Raw genomic sequence first — 20,156 nt, forward strand, 5'->3', positions numbered from 1 at the left:
CTCATAGTGTGTGCGAACATTTCTCTACTTGGATTTACGATTCGCAGTCGGTCTATAGCGGCCTCGCAAAGATCGGCCTTGTGTTCAAGAGGGAAAACGTTCAAGAGCTTGGCCCTGGATATCGTCCAACTACCGATATGAGGTGGCATTCACCACGATTACATCACATTTGGTTGTTGTACTCCTCCTCTGCTCAACCACGGTGTTGTTGATTCTGCGGCAGTGTTGCAGACCTCAATGCAACATAATTCCTGCACGCAACTCATGGTTTATATATTTAACAACACGGATTATTGTCAACTTTGTTATTACCAACGATATTTCAGTCGAGTTGCACCAATTATGTTCATATTATTCATCGACGTTAAGTGAATCTGATTTATCCATGTAAATAACAGAATCATATTTAAGTGTTCATGAATATCGGCAAGATGCCTGCCTTCTAGATGTGCAAGGTCCAGTTGTGTTTTCATTTACGGAAATGTTATTTCAATTAAAGGCATGATAACACAAGTTCCATTATCATTTAAGCGCTTGGCTGAAAATAACAAAATATCACACTCACCATCAACATGTTTTGGAAAATAAAAATAATTTTTTTTTTATACATTTTGGACCAAGGTGGCCAGATGTTAACTACCTTGCCTTGAATACAGGAGGTCGTGGGTTCGATCCCAACCCTGACACTTGCATATTTGAAGTTTGCATGTTCTCCCCGTGGTCGCGTGGATCTTTCTCTGGGTCCTCCGGTTTTTCCCTCCGCATTTAAAAACATGCGTTTCGATTATTTGGCTGCTATACTTTCCACATGATGAGCCACTTCGTTGAGCTATCAATGGTGGGTCAGTCGCTTCTAAAAAAGAGCTAGATAGCCCCGCGGGCCTTACAATGTAAAATAAAAAGAGTGTAGTTTTAGTTCACCCTATTATTCTTAAATCGTGAGGCCATCATGGAGGACGGCGCTGCTGTGTTCCACAGACACAATCTGCAGCAGTATCACAGTAGGGGGGAGGGGGGGGGGGGTGTTGCTGCTGCTGTGTGTAACCCGAAATTAGTAATTTGCGGTGTCATCTTTTGGGAATTTGGCATTGTCTGACCGTTGGCGTCGGCATGATGTGGCCCACTCGTTTCAAATGAAGTCAGCTTATTCTTTTAGCGTCTAACGGCGAAGTAAGACGGCGCTCGTTTCATGGTCAATTCACCTGCAGCGGTAATAACCAGGGCGGCCCACCCGATTCTGACCGCGGACCTCCACAACCAGCGGCGACGTGCAAGCGCTGGGCCCCGTCACCACCCCGATGAACATGGCTGCGATGGACACGGTGAAAAGCTAACGCGACGAGTTCGAGATCCCATCGGCATTTCCAGGGAATAAATAAGTAAATAAATGCTTTCTTTTTGTCAGCTCTCTCTATTCCTTGCCACTAAATTGAACAAATAAAGCTGCGTTCCCGCTTTGGCACTCAAGTTGCCATTCGTGAGATTTTTTACATTCTCAAGATTAAAAGGAGACATACCTGTGCCCATAAAAAGCACCTCCAACTCACGTTGCAGAATGACGACTGCACCGAGTCGCATGCGGTGGACACGCGCGAAGATTTCACGAGCATCACAAAAACGAAAACACAGCCGTTTGTAGCCAGCTAATGTGCCGCAGTGCACACAGACTGTGAATCCACTTTCGTCGAAAAACGCGGAGAGGGTATTTGGCGCAGCCAGCTCTGACACACCTCAGAATTATGACTTCAAAGTCATAATTCTGAGGTGCGGATTTGAAGGCGCGTTCTTCTCGTGCTATACTAAGCTGCCTCCTGGCCTATCCCCCCCTCCCCCCCACCTCGGCTACAGCTCCCCCACACAGAAGAAGCCATAAAAAGATGATACGAGATCAGCGGTGGCCTACAGCGCCTCCCGAGCCGCATGCGGCCCATTTAAACCACCGCATGCGGCTGCATTGAAGGGGCATCACGTAGAATATACTATCACAGTAGTAGCAAAGAAAAATGAATGTCTCCCGTGCTGTGCGGAAACTGCCAATATCTACACTTAGCTCTTTGGTCTGTCACAGATTGGCCACCCCTGTACTCGATGATGACATCTGTGGTGTCGCCTTAGTCCTGCCCACTCGCCCCTCTAACTTCTCCACCCCCCCCCCCCTCCATTGTCAAATGGTGCATTCCCACACGAATGGCACGGCTGCATTGCGCATCGCGAGGGAGAAAAGGGGTTTTCCCGATTATTCACATTCTTCATGGATCTACGTGGATTTTCAGAAAAAGTTGACGGTTACAAACCTCACCAATTGGCTGTGCCGGGTGGAGGCGGGTTTAACGACACATTTATTATATATTTACACGATCTAAAAGACATGTATTATCAATGATATTGGTCGCGAAAGCCTACCATGTGTTAAACTGACTAAAACGTGCTGCCCACAATATTTTCCCTCGGGTTTAAAGAGTTTGCGATGGGCCATGGCTCCCCATAATGTGCATTCGCATCCCTGAAGAGTTACAGGAATACCGGAATATCGATCTATATACGAAGTAGATGCGTTCCTGGAGCTTCATATATTGAATCTTCGTATTATAAACAATTTATAACATTCCGCAAATATGCCCGACTGTGAGGGCGGGCACAAGCCGGCGTGAGTAGGTTAAACGTTGAGTTTTATAAGGGCACCACGGGGTGACTAGCCCCTACCCACCCAGCCCCACCCCTCCCACCCCCCACCCAGCCCCTCCCCACCCTCCCCACCCAGCCCCTCCCCACCCAGCCCCCCCCACCCTGCCCCACCCTCCCCACCGAGCCCCTCCCCACCCTCCCCTCCCCACCCATCCCCTCCCTCCCCACCCAGCCCCTCCCTGCACGACGGACAGACGGACGGACACAATAATCCCCTGTGGGCTGGTGTAACCAGGAGGTTCCTACCAGTAAAAAGGTAATGGTAAAAAGGTGCACAGTTCATTATACCGAAACGTTCTTTATCGAATGTATGTACGTTGAACTTATTTCGCACCGCACGTGGCCAACCGTGCTCATCGGGGGAAGGACACCAAACTAAACACAAAACTCAGTTCTAAAGAAATTCGTTTTCAGTCTACACACATCGAGGTATGACCGTACTGTAAATCAGAGAGGTTCCCGCAATCCCAGCCATCCCTATCGTTACCTTTTCTTCATGTTGACACAGAAGAGGGGAACATACACAAGAGGACTTGGGCAGGACATGTGGCTCGAAGGGGTGATGGGCGCTGATAGAGACTATCAATAGACCTGGCAGCCAAAGGAGATGACACGCTCGAGAGAGGACGTCAACCACCGACATGGAGTGATGAAATCAGCTCATGTGCTGGAGCTATAGATGGCCTCGACTTTTTAATTGTGAGATCGTAATCGTTGGAAAACATGTATACAGTATATGATAGATCATGGCTGATGATGAAGATGTTGATTGCAGTTCATATTAATTCAGAACGTAAACAAATTGGAAGTGTCTGTTTTTACAGCAGGTGGCCTTTCAATACGTATTTTTCACCCTTAAAACTTTCTTAAGGGGCGCCACGGTGGTGGGATGTTAACTACCTCGCCTGGTATACAGGAGTGCGTGGGTTCGATCCCAACCCTGACCAGCTGCTGTATGTTTGGAGTTTGCGTGTTTCTCTCTCCGTGGTCGCGTGGATTTTTCTTTGGGTCCTCCGTTTTTTCCCGACACAGCCAATTAGTAAGGTTTGTCACGTGAACAAAACGTGCAAATTGTAAACGTTGTGGGTTTGGTCTCCAAGACACGGGTGTGTTGAAGTGCGTTGAGATTAGTAGGAGACACGTGGAGGCTTTAACACAACTTTTTGTTCTCTCTATACAGGGTGCTTCAAAAAAATGTAAACACTTCTGATAATTTGAAACGACACCGCAAGAAATGTGCCTCCGGGCTCTGGAGACCACCTGGAGAAGATTCCAGGCAATGTGTTGACAATGATGGCGAACAAGTGGAGACTCTTTGACTTTTTGAAGCTATTAACATTACATTTGTTATCATGTTACAGTGTATTATCCGTTCTATTTCCATTAAAAAAGACAGTATCATGTAAGTGTTACCATCTTTTTGAAGCACTCTGTATATTCATTTTTTCATTGCCTGTGGACATCTGGAAACAAAAAAATAGTTTAAGTTTAATTTTTAAAATATATAAATCCTACATAGATAATCTAAGTTGTGTATGCACGCATAAACCACGCAATAAACACGTCCATCACTGGCTGCTCAGCAGTTGCATTCGGTTTATACATGCAACCAGAATCAGAATGTGTTTTATTTATATTGATACTGGAGGAATCCGATGAGCTACGAAGCTCGTGTTCACAGGTGTCCAGTGGGGGCACGGGGTAAGAACGGTATAACAACAAGCAATACAAAAACACGATAGGAGTGCAAAGCACAAGAAAGTTCAACAAATCACCCAAACGCACACAAATACAGCAGTAAACCATCCCCATCCTACCAGGCAAAGCCCACTGAGATATTAACTTATTTTTCAGAAGCGACCTGGCCACAAACGATAGCTCAACAAAGTAGCACCATTATTTGGACATTTGCAGTACCAAAAAAATCCAAACAATCTCAACCGATAGCGGAGATCACACGCGCTACCGGGGGGTTCGCAGCTGGGCCTGACCCGTCATTATCATTCCCCACCGCCTCCCCAAAAAAGACAACAAAGACCCTCTAAAGTTAGCTCTCAAAAGGCCAAAGGGAAAAGCGTTTCTGATGTGCGCTTAATTTACGGTGCAGCGCGCGAGTGCGCGACCATTTCCGACGCCCCTCTTCGTCAATCCACTGCTGGATGAAGGCATTGCGACACATTGGAATAAGCGATTGCAAATAATCAAACTTGGTTAAAAACATAAAAGTATACATTTCAACAAATGTCAATTGTTTTCTAACAACTGCCTGATGATGCTGGCTGTATCTATCAGTGAAATGTCATCCCAAATTGCTCACCGTTGGGAATTGCTCTCCAACGCACCGGTGTGCTGAAGCAGTTATACATTTACACGTTTAATCACGAGACAACTTTATTTATTGTCCGTGTCTGGTGGAGGATGGTTTTTTTCTTCTACGAAACACATTTTACTTACGAGATCTGACCCAAACATCTATAATGAAACTTCACTTCATTGCCGCTCGTGTTATATTAATATAAACACCTGTCATTCTCAATTTACTGCTGGAAGGTCTCCCCCACGTCATGTCAGTCATGCTGGGGTTATTTGGCCATACTGCGGCATGCTGGTCAGTGGGGGTCACTGAAAGATGAGGGGGGGGGGGTGCCCAGGGCTGGTTCAGATATCACTCGCCACTGATGTTAGCCGCGGCCCAGAATAGAATTGAGGAAGTGAATAACCATAGGCGACGCTATTCCTGTTGCAGTGAAATTAACGTGTTTGAACGTATGCGCGTTGAACTTATTTCGCACCGTACGTAGTCAACCGTGCGAATCAGAGGTGTGGAGGGAAGGACAACAAACTAAATACAAAAAAGCAGTTCTTTAGAAATGAGTTTTCAATACAGATTTAATCTCTGAAAACATGTGCATTGTCTTTGAAACGGATTGGCCTACAACGGAGACAGCCTTGTTTATGGCCTAGTCTCACCAGGGTCAGATCAGAGAACGCCAAAAAGGCGACCCGCACAAAGACAATGCCACGCGTGTCAGAGCATTTTTAGCTCGGGGTGAGCAGCTGATTGCTTGCAAAATGTACCCACTTGGTGTTTGAACATCTTAACACGTTTTATTGCCAGAAAGGGTAAACCCTATTCGTAATTTTCATACTTTGATACTGGTAACAATGGTCCCATGATACATATTCGATCTGTTTAAACAAAGCGGTGGAAACGGAGAGACTTGGAGTTGGCAGGTGACTCTGTTGGCAAGTTCATGCGCTAGGACCTCGGCCCGTGGCATTTGTAGTTCTTGACAGTTTTATTCACAGAGTCATGGGCCCTGTGGCTGGACACTGGGAAAAACAGAGCTCTCCAAATAAATAATTCTATCGCAGGGGTTAACGATGGGGCCTATTATCCTATGAATTGCAAGTGCTATCTGAACCGATTCTGGCCCCCCAAATTCACCAAACTTGCACTGACCGGCGTGGTGAAGTATGGCCAAACAACCCCCGTTACCAACACGGTCACGAGGATGAACTCGGGCTGTAAGTAATCATCATCATCATCCTACCCGTGAGCTTTGCTGGTTTGACACATTCCCTGACCGTAATTCCCACCAAATCAACATCTTCTGGCCCCTCTCTCCATAAGAGTGTTTAATCATTCTCACACAGACGAGAGAACGACAGATGGGTCGATGTTATCATATTATGAAGCCATTGGAGCTATGCACTTTTAAATCTAGATTGAAAACTAATTTCTTTAAAACTGTTTTTTGTGTTTCGTTTGCTGGCCTTCCCCCGAAAAACGGTTGGTGATGTACGGTGCGAAAGAAGTTCTACATATTGTGCATACAGCTCTCCAAAGTATTTACGGGTTGTACCACGTGTTGTCCGGCATGATGTCCCACGTTTTTCTCCGTGGGAAGAAGTCAGTAAACCCCTGATTTGCGCAGAAGAGAATTCAGTGCAGCAATTGTACTCAACAAGCGCTGCATGTGGCCCAATGCTATCCTCAACCAAATAGAGGAACCAGCTTCAACACCAGGCTTGTATAACCTTCACAACCCCAGGGCTTAATTTTAGGCAGGTCTATTGGGGGTCGACACACCACATCTCGTGCACCTGTCACTCGCTGTGGCTATTCGTCACGAGCCACCATCTCCAGTCAACCAGCGACCCGGACAACATTTCTGCACCAGGGCACATCACATCCAGTACACCACTCACCGTGGCAAGGGCTGTTAGTCATCACCATCATGCCCAGCAACATGCGGTAGAACCAGAAAGGGCGACGCGGTGGCGAGATGTTAACTACCTCGCCAGAACGTCGTGGGTTCGATTCGTGACCCTGACGCCTATTGTATATTTGGAGTGTGCATGTGCTTGCCCACGCGTTTAGAGTATTAGGCTGCTATAAATGTCCACGTGATAAGTCACTTCGTTGAGCGATCGTTTGTGGCCAGGCCGCTTCTGAAGAAGAGTTGCACAGCTCAGTGAGCCTTACCTAGTAAAATAAACAACCAGCGTAGACCGCGGCGCTATGAACCGGCACCCAGCTCGATACCCGCTCGCGGCCGACACCAGTATTCATCTGAACGGATCCTGGGCCTCCCCTAGGTCGACTCAGCCTCAAATTAGTACCTAGTGCTATGTGTAAAAATTTCCAATAGGGAGACAAAGGCGACCGGGCGTCGTGCTGTTCAACCACCTCATCGTGTGCCGTGCCAGCCTTCATAGGTGCTACTCGCTAGCAGCACTTGCCCCAGAAGTCTGTTAAGGGACCGTCCATAAATGACGTCACGCACCTGGGGGGGGGGGGGGTGTGACGATGTGTGACGAGGGGGGGGGTTGAGAAATGTGAGGTCACATCAAAATGCGCAACTATAAATAAATATAGACAACACGTTCTACTTAATTAAATAGACGTTTTAATAAATGGTTTCTCCTACAACATCAGAGTGCAGCGCCACATTAAATACGCACTACGATGACAATATTGCAAAGCGATTTGAAGCATGTTTAATTTTCAAAATGGAAATATGGTTTTGGGGGGGGGCGGAGCTTTGTGACGTCATATTTGAGGGGGGTCTGACTTTTTGTGACGCCGTGTGACGAGGGGGGGGTCAAAAATCGTCCAAAATCGCGTGACGTCATTTATGGACGGCCCCTAAAGGCTACACGGCGGGAGGGGGGGATCTTTGTTTTGCCCCTATTAGTCAAGCCACCACTGGATAAGGCCATGCCCCACGCAATCCATCGCTGTGCTTTTCTGGCCACACAACGCTGGCGAAGCAAGTTGTCGACTCTTCGCCATACGCACGAAACAAAAGACCACGACGCTTGTTGAAGACAGAGAGAGCATAGACGTGGGAGCCATAGACGTATACAGTACAACAATTGACGTTGCCCTGCTCCTCTGCTTGTCCCCATCCCATCCACCGCAGCATCCTATAACAACCCTGTTATGAGATAGGAGCGATGATAACGGATGGAGTCAACAATCACCTGCTGCAGAATAACAACACATCGGCCATATAGAGCTAAATGTAAAACCCCTGGAGTCAGCCGGGGCAAGGGAGAGGTTGAGGGGCTAGTGGTGGTGGTGGTGGCGAGTTGTATGTACGTACTGCTGAACTTCTTTCGCGCCGTACGTTGCCAACCGTGCTAATCGGAGGTGCGGGCGACAACAAAAACACACACAAAAAGCAAGTTTTCAAGAAATCAGTTTTCAATCTAGATGATGATTTAAAAGTGCATCTGCAAGCGCATCGCACCCGGGGACCCACGTTATCGTGGCAGCGAAGCGTCTCGCAGGATCTCCGCGTCCTCTTAACCCCTAAGAGCTCTCTGTGCAAAGAGCGTTCCAGACGGCCGCAGGAAGCGCATCTGAAAGCGCGCGCTGGGGTTCATCTCTAACAACGCTTTGCTTAGACGCATCGCACCCATGGGGGGGAGGGGGGGGGCAACGTAACGTGGCAGCGTCTCCCAAGATCCCCGCTTCGGCTGACTCCTGAGAGCTCAGTGGCCGAAGAGCGTTCCAGACGGCCGCAGAAAGCGCATCATCTGGAAGCGCGCGCGCGTGCAGGGGTTCGTGGCTAACAACGCTTTTCTCAGACATGCCCATGTGGGAGACCCCGCTACGTTAACGTGGCAGCGTCTCCCAAGATCCCCGCTTCCTCTTAACTCCTGCGAGCAGCAGTGGGCGTACACCGGCCAAACTCTCTGCGCCCAATGGCAGAGCCGCGATTCCTCCGTGCGTATTGCGTGAGCTCAGGAACGCGGTACTGAGGATGATGATGATCGGGAGAGCCTGCGGGGGATGGAGACGGCCTCTCGCCTAAACTTGCGACGAACTTGCCGCTGCTGCTCGAGTTCTTCGTTGCCGTGGTGGTTGTTGCTGTGGTTGTGAGCGGTTAGCCGCTGGTGGTTGCTGTTAGTGGGAGTCGCTGCTGCTGCTGCTGGCAGGAGAATGTTGGGGATGTACGTTCCTGAGCGATTCTCGCTCAAGCCGTCACACGTGCAGCAAGGCATAGGCTTGTACACGGCTCGCCGGGTCACCAAGGTACATGATGGAGATGACGGTGATGATGGTGGTGATGGTGATGATGATGAATGTGGTAGTAGTCACGACAGACAGATGTCCACGACAAGTCGTTTATTGGTTTGCTGCGGGTTTTGAGCGGACGGTTCGTATTCATGGATGGACTCACCCCCGCCATAGGAATGTTGACTGTAAACGGGAGATCGGCACCGCCTCTCCGCTCATTTGTGCAGGGAATCCCTTTGGCTTGATGAGTTGGTGATGGCTTTGGTGAGGCAGTGTGAATTAGGTGATGATGACGGCGGTGGTTATGATGATGGTGGCAGTGATGTTTGAATGTCGGCACTCGGATTGACTGTTACACTATAATAGTTGTTGTTGTTGTTGTCTTGGTGATGATCGTGGTGATGCAGTGCGAGTGAGGCCACGGTGAGAGTGTCTGATGATGACGACGACGATGCAAGTTTCACGATGATGCCAGTGATGTCCCGACGCAGGAACTCGTCGTGTTCACTGTTGCACTGACAACCGTCCGGATTCGCTATTGCCGCTGTGGGGTTGTTGGTGGTGATGACGTTTAAGAAGAGTGAAAGGGTGTGGGAGAGTAACGGATGATGATCATCATAGCTGTGATGATGATGATGATACTTCATGGTTCATGATGCCCACATTCATACAGGACAGATGCTCGTTCAAATGCCGGTCGCGTGTGTTCATTGCGACACTGCTGCAACCAACAGCACAACCAACAGCACAACCAATAGCACAACCAACAGCACAACCAGTAGCACAACCAACAGCACAACCAATAGCACAACCAACAGCTCTGATCATGTCGACGGGTGGCTGCTCGTTTGGTGGTTGTGCTGGGAGTGAGAGTCGAGTGAGAGTTGAGAGTGAGAGTGAGTTGAGAGTGAGAGTTGAGTGAGAGTTGAGAGTGAGAGTCAAGTGAGTGAGAGTTGAGTGAGAGTCGAGTGAGTGAATGAGAGTGAGTGAGAGTTGAGTGAGAGTCGAGTGAGTGAATGAGAGTGAGTGAGAGTTGAGAGTGAATGAGAGTTGAGAGTGAGAGAGAGTTGAGAGTCGAGAGTGAGAGTTGAGAGTGAGAGTTGAGTGAGAGTTGAGAGTGAGTGAGAGTTGAGAGTGAGAGAGAGTTGAGAGTCGAGAGTGAGAGTTGAGAGTGAGAGAGTCGAGTGAGTGAGAGTTGAGAGTGAGAGTTGAGTGAGAGTTGAGAGTGAGAGAGTCGAGTGAGTGAGAGTCGAGAGTGAGAGTTGAGAGTGAGAGTTGAGTGAGAGTTGAGAGTGAGAGAGTCGAGTGAGTGAGAGTTGAGAGTGAGAGAGTCGAGTGAGTGAGAGTTGAGAGTGAGAGTTGAGTGAGAGTTGAGAGTGAGAGAGTCGAGAGAGTGAGAGTCGAGAGTGAAAGTATGCGCGGAATGCGCCAGCCACGTCGGCAAACGGGGCGCTGCTTGGTACAGTGAGGGCGAGTCACGGCAGTCTCTCGCCTCTCCCAACCAACCACACTCGAGTCCAAACACGCGTGTCGCGTGTTACACGCGTGTCGCATGTAACACGCGTGTCTGTGTGTGTGTGGTATGTCGTATGGGAGCGGTGGTGCAGCGGTCAGCGCGCCGCGCTACGAACCCGGCGACCCGAGTTCGATTCCCGCTCGCGGTCAACGCCGGTGACGATTATCTGGACCTCGCCTAGGTCGACTCAGCCTCAAATGAGTACCTTTGCGGTCTGTTAATATCGCCACGGGTGGGAACCAAAAAGGCCGGGCGTGGTGCTGGTCACCCACCCCCTCGTGTGCCGTGCCGGCCTTCATAGGTGCTCGCTAACAGCACTTGCCCCAGCAGTCTGTTAAGGCTACACGGGGGGACCTTGCTAATCGGAGGTGCGGGGGGATGGACAACAGACTAAACACACACGCGCAAATCAGTTTGTCAAAAATGTCGTTTTCAAAAGGTGTGTTACATGTGCACGGCCCTATTATTGCCAATCCACTGCTGGACTAGTGTGGCTCTCCCCCACGCAAGGCCATCGCGGTGGCTATTTGACCATACTTCATCACGCTGGCGAAGCGTGTTGATGATGATGACAATAATTATTATTAAGGACTTATTAAACTTATTAAACTTCGTCACCGCAGGGGGACCGACCACACGCTTTGTCAGTGCGGGTTGAAGGGCAGTGAGCAAAGACGTGGGAACATAGACGCACCGTACAACGGTGGCTGTTACAGCTCCTGCCCTCTGCTTCCCCGAGCGTAGTCTCGCAGCATCCTATAACAACCCTGTCATATCGGTACTATCCAGCCTCAAAAGCTGCTTCGCTTCAGATACTTTGCGAGCGATTTAACGGATGGTCTAACCATTCGCCAGCCGAAGGACACATCAGCGCAGCCCCTGCAAGTGCCTGTTCATGTCACTGCCAATGGATGTCAGAGGGCTCTCGTGAGCTTCCTTCAGAGGCGATGTACCCGACTCATCCACACCGGTCCACTGTTTCAGCGGCTGCCGAGGGAGATAAAATTGGCGATCTCTGGAGTGCAAGTCCATTGTGGTGACCCGTGAAACCAGGGCGAAATTATGAATCGACCATGCCGCCGTGAAATGCCCACATCAGAGTTATGTGAAGTGTTTCGTGCTCACTACTCAGTGTAAATGGTACGTTTCAGGGCTTGTATCGGGGTTCCGCCTAGTTTGGTATTGGGTTAGAGAAAGTCTTTCAGAGGAAGGGTGAGCGTTAGGAGTGAGAGGGTTATTGTTGTTACAGTAAAGGGATTAGCGATATGATTTAATTTCTCACATGTAGACCCGAGTAAGCACGTGACCTGAAGCCAGAGCCCAAATCTCCCGGTGAAACTCTCTGTCGGCTCCCACCAACCCCGCACTGAACTCCCCGTAGCGAGACTCACAACCTCCATCCTCCCCTCTTCACCAAGGACCAGGGTCGTCACTGCTGGACTTCGTTTCTCCGTAGCCGTCCCCTCGGTCTGGAGTGCGGCTATCATCATCATCGCTGCACATTCGCAGCAGCAGCAGCAGCGTTCGATCTGCACTGACCTCTGAGGCCTCAACATCTTTCTCAAAGTCCTCAACCTCCTTTCGCCTGGCTTTGATTGACACCGAGCTGGGCTCCGTAACTCAGCGACACAGAGTCATTGGTGTTGGGGAAATATTGTGCTCGTTACAAATTGCATTCTTCTTATTATAAGAGGCCAAGTACCCCCTAGACTAGAGAGAGTATCTCTCGAGCAGTGGGGTGCAGCAAGCAATCGCTGGCCTGCACAATGGCCTCGAGTCAAGTGGAGTTGTGAGCGAGGAGACACTCACTCTTGAACAAACCTCGCCGCATACACTTGTGCTCTTTGCAAATGTGGCCACTGTTTGCTTTGGACGAGCCACGTGCGTTCTGTTTACGCGGCGCCGTGTTGACGTCCGCACGTCGGGAAAGTGAAACATTCACTGACAAAAGCATCGCTGTGACTTTTAATGAGAAATTTGACGCCGATGTCCAGCGGTGACGAGGAGAAGCGTGAGATCGAATCTGTCCGCTCTACTCCCTCCCTGTGGTCTTTGTTCTGCCAATTGGCGTGGGATTGTTGGCTGCGTGGCACTTCCAGTTTCTGTTCTGTTGAACTCCGGAACTCGTGTCGAGTGTTACACAAAGTTAGACACGATCGACCAGAGGACTCGCAGTGGCTAAGACAACGTCTCTTTTTTGTATGCCCCTACCAGTAAAAACACGCGCGTTATTATGTTTGGCTGCTATAAACTGTGAAGCTTGTCAAGTTAAGTCGATGTTGTTTAAGCAGGTGAGAACTCGCAAGAGACCAGGATGAGTCTCGTTCACAAGAGTGACGTGGGTCATCACCGTGATGACAAAATTAAAATACAAATAAAACGAACGTACGCATAGCAATGAAGGAAATAGTGAGCGTTGGACTGTTTTCAGAATGTGATATTAGTGGATAAGTCCATCCTTTCGGCAATAATGTTTGTCTGTGCAAACGACTTAGAGCATTGCTCTTCGTTGCAAGTCATGAGCCAGTGGTGGAAATTCCACATTTATTTTCTGGGGTCCTGCGAAGTCTTTTTTTCCCCTGGTGATAACCATTATTGCCTTTTCTTAATGGAATAAAAAAAAGATCTCAACTCACGTAAGAACTTTCGCAGGTCATTCCACGTAAGGTTCTAAATCAAAGTACAAATACTCTAAAACTACAAGTAACATTTTATGAAAAATAACAGACTGCGACGTGAGAATTATACCTGGCCATGCCCAATATCTTTAGCAAATAATACTGACACTGGTCTTAGGGCATTCTCCGCACCAAACATCACTCGCCAGCGTGGTGAAGTATGGTTGGACAGCACCCATGGCCATCAAGGCGTGGTGGGGGAGGGGGCTTCATTCAGCAGTAGAATGACAAAAGTGCCGCGCGTTTTAACTTATTTTTCTTCAAAATAAAATCACGCAATTCCACGTGCTTTCCATACACGTTTGTTGAACTTCTTCCGCACCGTACGTAGCCAACCGTGCTCTATTCAGAGGTGCGGGGTATGGACAACAAACTAAACCTTGCGCCGCTTGTGACCTTAATACGCAAGTCACACGTCTAGACGCAGCACGGACTTGACGACTGTATCGTGTGCGGCATTCGAGTGCATTCAGTTACGATGCCTGAACGCCTCTGTAACCTGTTGTTTTTGTTTCGTGTGAATTTTCGTTGCAAAGGGGGAGAAATTTGGTCCGTTTGCCGGCGAGAAGCGGCTGCCGAACGAGATGGATGACAGCAAGGACCCTCGGCTCATGTGGGAGGTGAGACCAGATCGTCGTCATCATCATCATGGAGAAGATCCTAGAGTGGTGGTCGACTGTGCTTGCTGATCTCGTCACGGAGCTTGAAACCATCACGCGAAGTCCGGTCACCCGAACTTCGCGTTATTTTGGCGAACCGTCGAACAAACACCGCACTGGGTGCTTTCAGATGCGCTTCTGCGGCCGTCTGGAACGCTCAATCTTTCAATATTAGATAGCCAATTGAGCTATGCACTTTTAAATCATCTAGATTGAAAATTCATCTCTTTCTAACTGCTTTTTGTGTTTAGTTTTTCGTCCTCCCGCACTTTCTGATTAGCACGATTGGCTACGTGCGGTGCGAAAGAAGTTCAACATACATTTAAATAACATTGGTTTCGTTTTTGAGCCATCTGGGCCAGGATTGGGCAAAACTTCGCCACACATTTCACTCAGGCAAACGTAACATTAAAACTAACCCGACATTAAAACTAACAATACCATATTTAAGAATCACAAGTTCAACATACATGCATACATCATCAGTCTACATCTATTCACTGCTGGATGAAGGCCTCCCCCCCGACGAGCTTTTCCCGTCCTCATCTCTCACGGTCTCACAACGCAGCGTTGCCCGTCTGTCTGCCTCACCATAGCTCACATCATTGCTTCGTCTCCACCGTGAACATATTTCTGAGCGCGTTCCCTCCGTTTTATTGTCATTCCATCGTCAGCCTCGACCACCTGCTCACATCCCTTCCAATGCTGTCTCCTGCCCAAATCCACTAAGTACTTTTGTTAACAGTCAATATGTTGGCTTTTTTAACTGCATATGTGCTTTTAATCCTTTTTTTGTGTCTCTCACTGTAATTCCAAGCATGCCCATCTCCGGGATGTTTTTTGCCCGCTCGTCAGATTCTGTTCCGTGACTGTTGTCAATGCCCGTGGGGTTTCTTCTTGTCACCATGCCCACAGCAAGCCCCACATTGTCAGCAGCTGTCTCTGTGGCTCATGCAATAATGCAAGCTCGCACTCCCAACATCAACACAGCCACATACATACGTGCTACAAACATGGACGGCCAACTTTAATTTTTTGCTGTTCTTGTTGTTGCCTAGCCAGCAAGGGATATTGTTCTCAGTGGTTTCAGAACACATGGAAGGATGTAGGAGGTGGCCACAGTAGATGGCCACTCTAAGGGCTTCTACAAATATCACAGCAGCTGCTTCAGCACTTCAGGAAATTACCTTACAACTACAGGAAAGCACTCGACAAGACCTCCCCTTCCTATAGGCCCGAAATGTAAACCATTCACATCCTTGAAATACGCGTTCAAAGTCTTTGTAGGAGAACGTGTTTTAGTATCTGCAAATGTGTCCCAGTTCCAACATTAGTCATGTGAAAGAACATATTCAGCACGTATGATCATATGTGTTGATTATGTCAGTAAAATGCTAATTTGTATTATTCTTTATTTTACCAAGTGAAGCCCACTGAGCTATGCAGCTGTTTTTCAGGCGCAACCTGGCCACAAACGATAGCTAACTAAGTGGCTTATCACGTGGGAATTTATAGCAGCCAGATAATCTAAAGGCATTTTTCTAAATGTGAAGGGGAAACCCCAGAGAATCCAGAGTAAAAATCCACGTGACCAAGGGGAGAACGTGCAAACTCAAAATATACAGGCGTCAGGGTCGGGATCGAACACACGACCTCCTGCGTACCTGGAGAGAGAGATAACATCGCACCACTCGACTCGCAATCCATTCGTTGTTGTTTTGATTGGCTGCAATTAGTTTCCATAACTTCCCGATAATGCCGAGGCTGATGGGTTGAATCTCGCCATATATGCATGTATAAGTGCGTCCAAATGTTTGAGACTGTATGGTATATGTTGTAATTAAATGGGGGAAATGTTTAGTTTGAAGTTTATACGAACTGTTCTGCTTTGCCGGTGTGGATGGGTAGACCCTGTTCTCTGTGTGTGTCTGGGTGGGTTCAGGTGAGAGCCTGGATAGGTAGACCCTGTTCTCTGTGTGTGTCTGGGTGGGTTCAGGTGAGAGCGTGGATGGGGAGACCCTGTTCTCTGTGTGTGTTTGGGTGGGTTCAGGTGAGAGCCTGGATGGGTAGACCCTGTTCTGTGTGTGTATGGGTGGGTTCAAGTAAGGAGCGTGGATGGGTAGACCCTGTTCTCTGTGTGTGTCTGGGTGGGTTCAGGTAAGGAACCTGGATGGGTAGACCCTGTTCTCTGTGTGTGTCTGAGTGGGTTCAGGTGATGAGTGTGGATGGGTAGACCCTGTTCTCTGTGTGTGTCTGGGTGGGTTCAGGTGAGAGCCTGGATGGGTAGACCCTGTTCTCTGTTTGTGTCTGGGTGGGTTCAGGTGATCAGTGTGGATGGGTAGACCCTGTTCTCTGCGTGTGTCTGGGTGGGTTCGGTGAGGAACCTGGATGGGTAGACTCTGTTCTCTGTGTGTGTCTGGGTGGGTTCAGGTGAGGAGCCTGGATGTGTAGACCCTGTTCTCTGTGTGTGTCTGGGTGGGTTCAGGTGATGAGCCTGGATGTGTAGACACCGTTCTCTGTGTGTGTCTGGGTGGGTTCAGGTGAGGAACCTGGATGGGTAGACTCTGTTCTCTGTGTGTGTCTGTGTGGGTTCAGGTGATGAGTGTGGATGGGTAGACCCTGTTCTGTGTGTGTGTCTGGGTAGGTTCAGGTGAAAGCCTGGATGGGAAGACCCTGTTCTGTGTGTGTCTGGGTGGGTTCAGGTGATGAGTGTGGATGGATAGACCCTGTTCTCTGTGTGTGTCTGGGTGGGTTCAGGTGATGAGTGTGGATGGGTAGACCCTGTTCTCTGTGTGTGTCTGGGTGGGTTCAGGTGAGAGCGTGGATAGGTAGACCCTGTTCTCTGTGTGTGTCTGGGTGGGTTCAGGTGAGAGCGTGGATGGGGAGACCCTGTTCTCTGTGTGTGTTTGGGTGGGTTCAGGTGAGAGCCTGGATGGGTAGACCCTGTTCTGTGTGTGTATGGGTGGGTTCAAGTAAGGAGCGTGGATGGGTAGACCCTGTTCTCTGTGTGTGTCTGGGTGGGTTCAGGTAAGGAACCTGGATGGGTAGACCCTGTTCTCTGTGTGTGTCTGAGTGGGTTCAGGTGATGAGTGTGGATGGGTAGACCCTGTTCTCTGTGTGTGTCTGGGTGGGTTCAGGTGAGGAACCTGGATGGGTAGACCCTGTTCTCTGTTTGTGTCTGGGTGGGTTCAGGTGATCAGTGTGGATGGGTAGACCCTGTTCTCTGCGTGTGTCTGGGTGGGTTCGGTGAGGAACCTGGATGGGTAGACTCTGTTCTCTGTGTGTGTCTGGGTGGGTTCAGGTGAGGAGCCTGGATGTGTAGACCCTGTTCTCTGTGTGTGTCTGGGTGGGTTCAGGTGATGAGCCTGGATGTGTAGACCCTGTTCTCTGTGTGTGTCTGGGTGGGTTCAGGTGAGGAACCTGGATGGGTAGACTCTGTTCTCTGTGTGTGTCTGTGTGGGTTCAGGTGATGAGTGTGGATGGGTAGACCCTGTTCTGTGTGTGTGTCTGGGTAGGTTCAGGTGAAAGCCTGGATGGGAAGACCCTGTTCTGTGTGTGTCTGGGTGGGTTCAGGTGATGAGTGTGGATGGATAGACCCTGTTCTCTGTGTGTGTCTGGGTGGGTTCAGGTGATGAGTGTGGATGGGTAGACCCTGTTCTCTGTGTGTGTCTGGGTGGGTTCAGGTGAGAGTGTGGATGGGTAGACCCTGTTCTCTGTGTGTGTCTGGGTGGGTTCAGGTGATGAGTGTGGATGGGTAGACCCTGTTCTCTGTGTGTGTCTGGGTGGGTTCAAGTGAGAGTGTGGATGGGTAGACCCTGTTCTCTGTGTGTGTCTGGGTGGGTTCAGGTGAGAGCGTGGATGGGTAGACCCTGTTCTCTGTGTGTGTCTGGGTGGGTTCAGGCAAGAGCGTGGATGGGTAGACCCTGTTCTCTGTGTGTGTCTGGGTGGGTTCAGGCAAGAGCGTGGATGGGTAGACCCTGTTCTCTGTGTGTGTCTGGGTGGGTTCAGGCAAGAGCGTGGATGTATAGACCCTGTTCTCTGTGTGCGTCTGGGTGGGTTCAGGTGAGGAGCCTGGATGGGTAGACCCTGTTCTCTGTGTGTGTCTGGGTGGGTTCAGGTGAGAGCCTGGATGGGTAGACCCTGTTCTCTGTGTGTGTCTGGGTGGGTTCAGGTGAGAGCCTGGATGGGTAGACCCTGTTCTCTGTGTGCGTCTGGCTGGGTTCAGGTGAGAGCCTGGATGGGTAGACCCTGTTCTCTGTGTGTGTCTGGGTGGGTTCAGGTGAGGAGCCTGGATGGGTAGACCCTGTTCTCTGTGTGCGTCTGGGTGGGTTCAGGTGAGAGCCTGGATGGGTAGACCCTGTTCTCTGTGTGTGTCTGGGTGGGTTCAGGTGAGAGTGTGGATGGGTAGACCCTGTTCTCTGTGTGTGTCTGGGTGGGTTCAGGTGAGGAGCCTGGATGGGTAGACCTTGTTCTCTGTGTGCGTCTGAGTGGGTTCAGGTGAGAAGTGTGGATGGGTAGACCCTGTTCTCTGTGTGTGTCTGGTTGGGTTCAGGTGATGAGTGTGGATGGGTAGACCCTGTTCTCTGTGTGTGTCTGGTTGGGTTCAGGTGAGGAGTGTGGATGGGGAGACTCTGTTCTCTGTGTGTGTCTGGTTGGGTTCAGGTGATGAGTGTGGATGGGTAGACCCTGTTCTCTGTGTGTGTCTGGTTGGGTTCAGGTGATGAGTGTGGATGGGTAGACCCTGTTCTCTGTGTGTGTCTGGTTGGGTTCAGGTGATGAGTGTGGATGGGTAGACCCTGTTCTCTGTGTGTGTCTGGTTGGGTTCAGGTGATGAGTGTGGATGGGTAGACCCTGTTCTCTGTGTGTGTCTGGTTGGGTTCAGGTGAGAAGTGTGGATGGGTAGACCCTGTTCTCTGTGTGTGTCTGGTTGGGTTCAGGTGATGAGTGTGGATGGGTAGACCCTGTTCTCTGTGTGTGTCTGGTTGGGTTCAGGTGTTGAGTGTGGATGGGTAGACCCTGTTCTCTGTGTGTGTCTGGTTGGGTTCAGGTGAGGAGTGTGGATGGGGAGACTCTGTTCGTGCTCGATGCCAGCAACCCCCGTCACGCGAACTGGCTGCGCTTCGTGCATCAGGCCCCGACACAGGACCAGAAGAACCTTGCTGCCATTCAGGTACAACGCTGCTCACGATACGCGCCCACTGCCGCTCATGACGGTGCATCGGGAAATCCCACGCGTGCCCGCAATTGCAGTGATCGTGACGTGGAGGACCTACTCGTCGCGAGATTTTGTCAGTGGCGAGATGTTAACTGCCTCGCCCAGTATACGGGAGGTCGTGGTCGATCCCGACTCTGACGCCTGCTGTATATTTGGAGTTTGCGTATTCGCCCTGTGGTCGTGTGGAGTTTTCTCCGGGTCCTCCTGTTTTTCCCTTCACATTCAGAAACCTGCTTTCAGAGTATTTGGCTGCTATAAACTTCCACGTGATTAGTCACTTCGTTGAGCTATCATTTGTGGCCAGGTCACTTCTGAAAATGAGCTATATAGCTAATTTGACCTAACATGGTAAAATAACAATAGTCTATAGTTTTAATTAGCATGCAGCATCCTTCCCTCCTTCACAGATGTGTGTTTTTACGCATCCCATCAGCTGCACAGCCTTCTGGGAGTGTCGGATAATGTATGTCGAAGCCGGTCCACAGTTTGCTCGCGTTGAACCAATGTTGCTGAAATTATATTACGCAATACCCCGATTTGCGTCACTTTGTAAACGCCACTGCCCGATGTGCGTCACCTCAACCCACAACTCACGTCGCTGACGGCATCGTGCGTCCTCTCTCGTTATCCGTCGCCGCTCAGCCTTCGCCTCCACCACCTACTCGCCTGTGAATCGCTTTGATTGACGTCGTTTCGATATTTGCCTTTCAGGAACGCATCCCCCACATAAATTGGGGTATTAATGTACTTCCAGAAGGCCGTATGGCTGATTGGATGAGTTATTAATGTTTTTATTTTATTTTATATGGAGGGACAGGAGGTGTATGTAATATTTATATATTTATTTTGTTACTTACATTCTCGACACCGA

The 20,156-nt window shown here is 49.5% G+C and overlaps 1 protein-coding gene across 1 annotated transcript in view; it reads left to right on the forward strand.

Annotated features, from left to right (window-relative positions):
• The first annotated feature begins 8,967 nt into the window (after positions 1 to 8,967).
• The window catches only part of PRDM5 (PR/SET domain 5), a 119,019-nt gene continuing 107,830 nt past the window's right edge, over positions 8,968 to 20,156 (forward strand). The window contains exons 1-3 of the mRNA XM_078613282.1: positions 8,968 to 9,232; positions 13,948 to 14,031; positions 19,118 to 19,240. Of these exons, the coding sequence (XP_078469408.1) occupies positions 9,140 to 9,232; positions 13,948 to 14,031; positions 19,118 to 19,240 (300 nt within the window). The 5' untranslated portion in view covers positions 8,968 to 9,139. The remainder of the gene's footprint in view (positions 9,233 to 13,947; positions 14,032 to 19,117; positions 19,241 to 20,156) is intronic.

This window comes from Lampetra planeri, chromosome 41, assembly GCF_965212315.1.
Source record: "Lampetra planeri chromosome 41, kcLamPlan1.2.h2, whole genome shotgun sequence".
Lineage (NCBI taxonomy): Eukaryota > Metazoa > Chordata > Hyperoartia > Petromyzontiformes > Petromyzontidae > Lampetra > Lampetra planeri.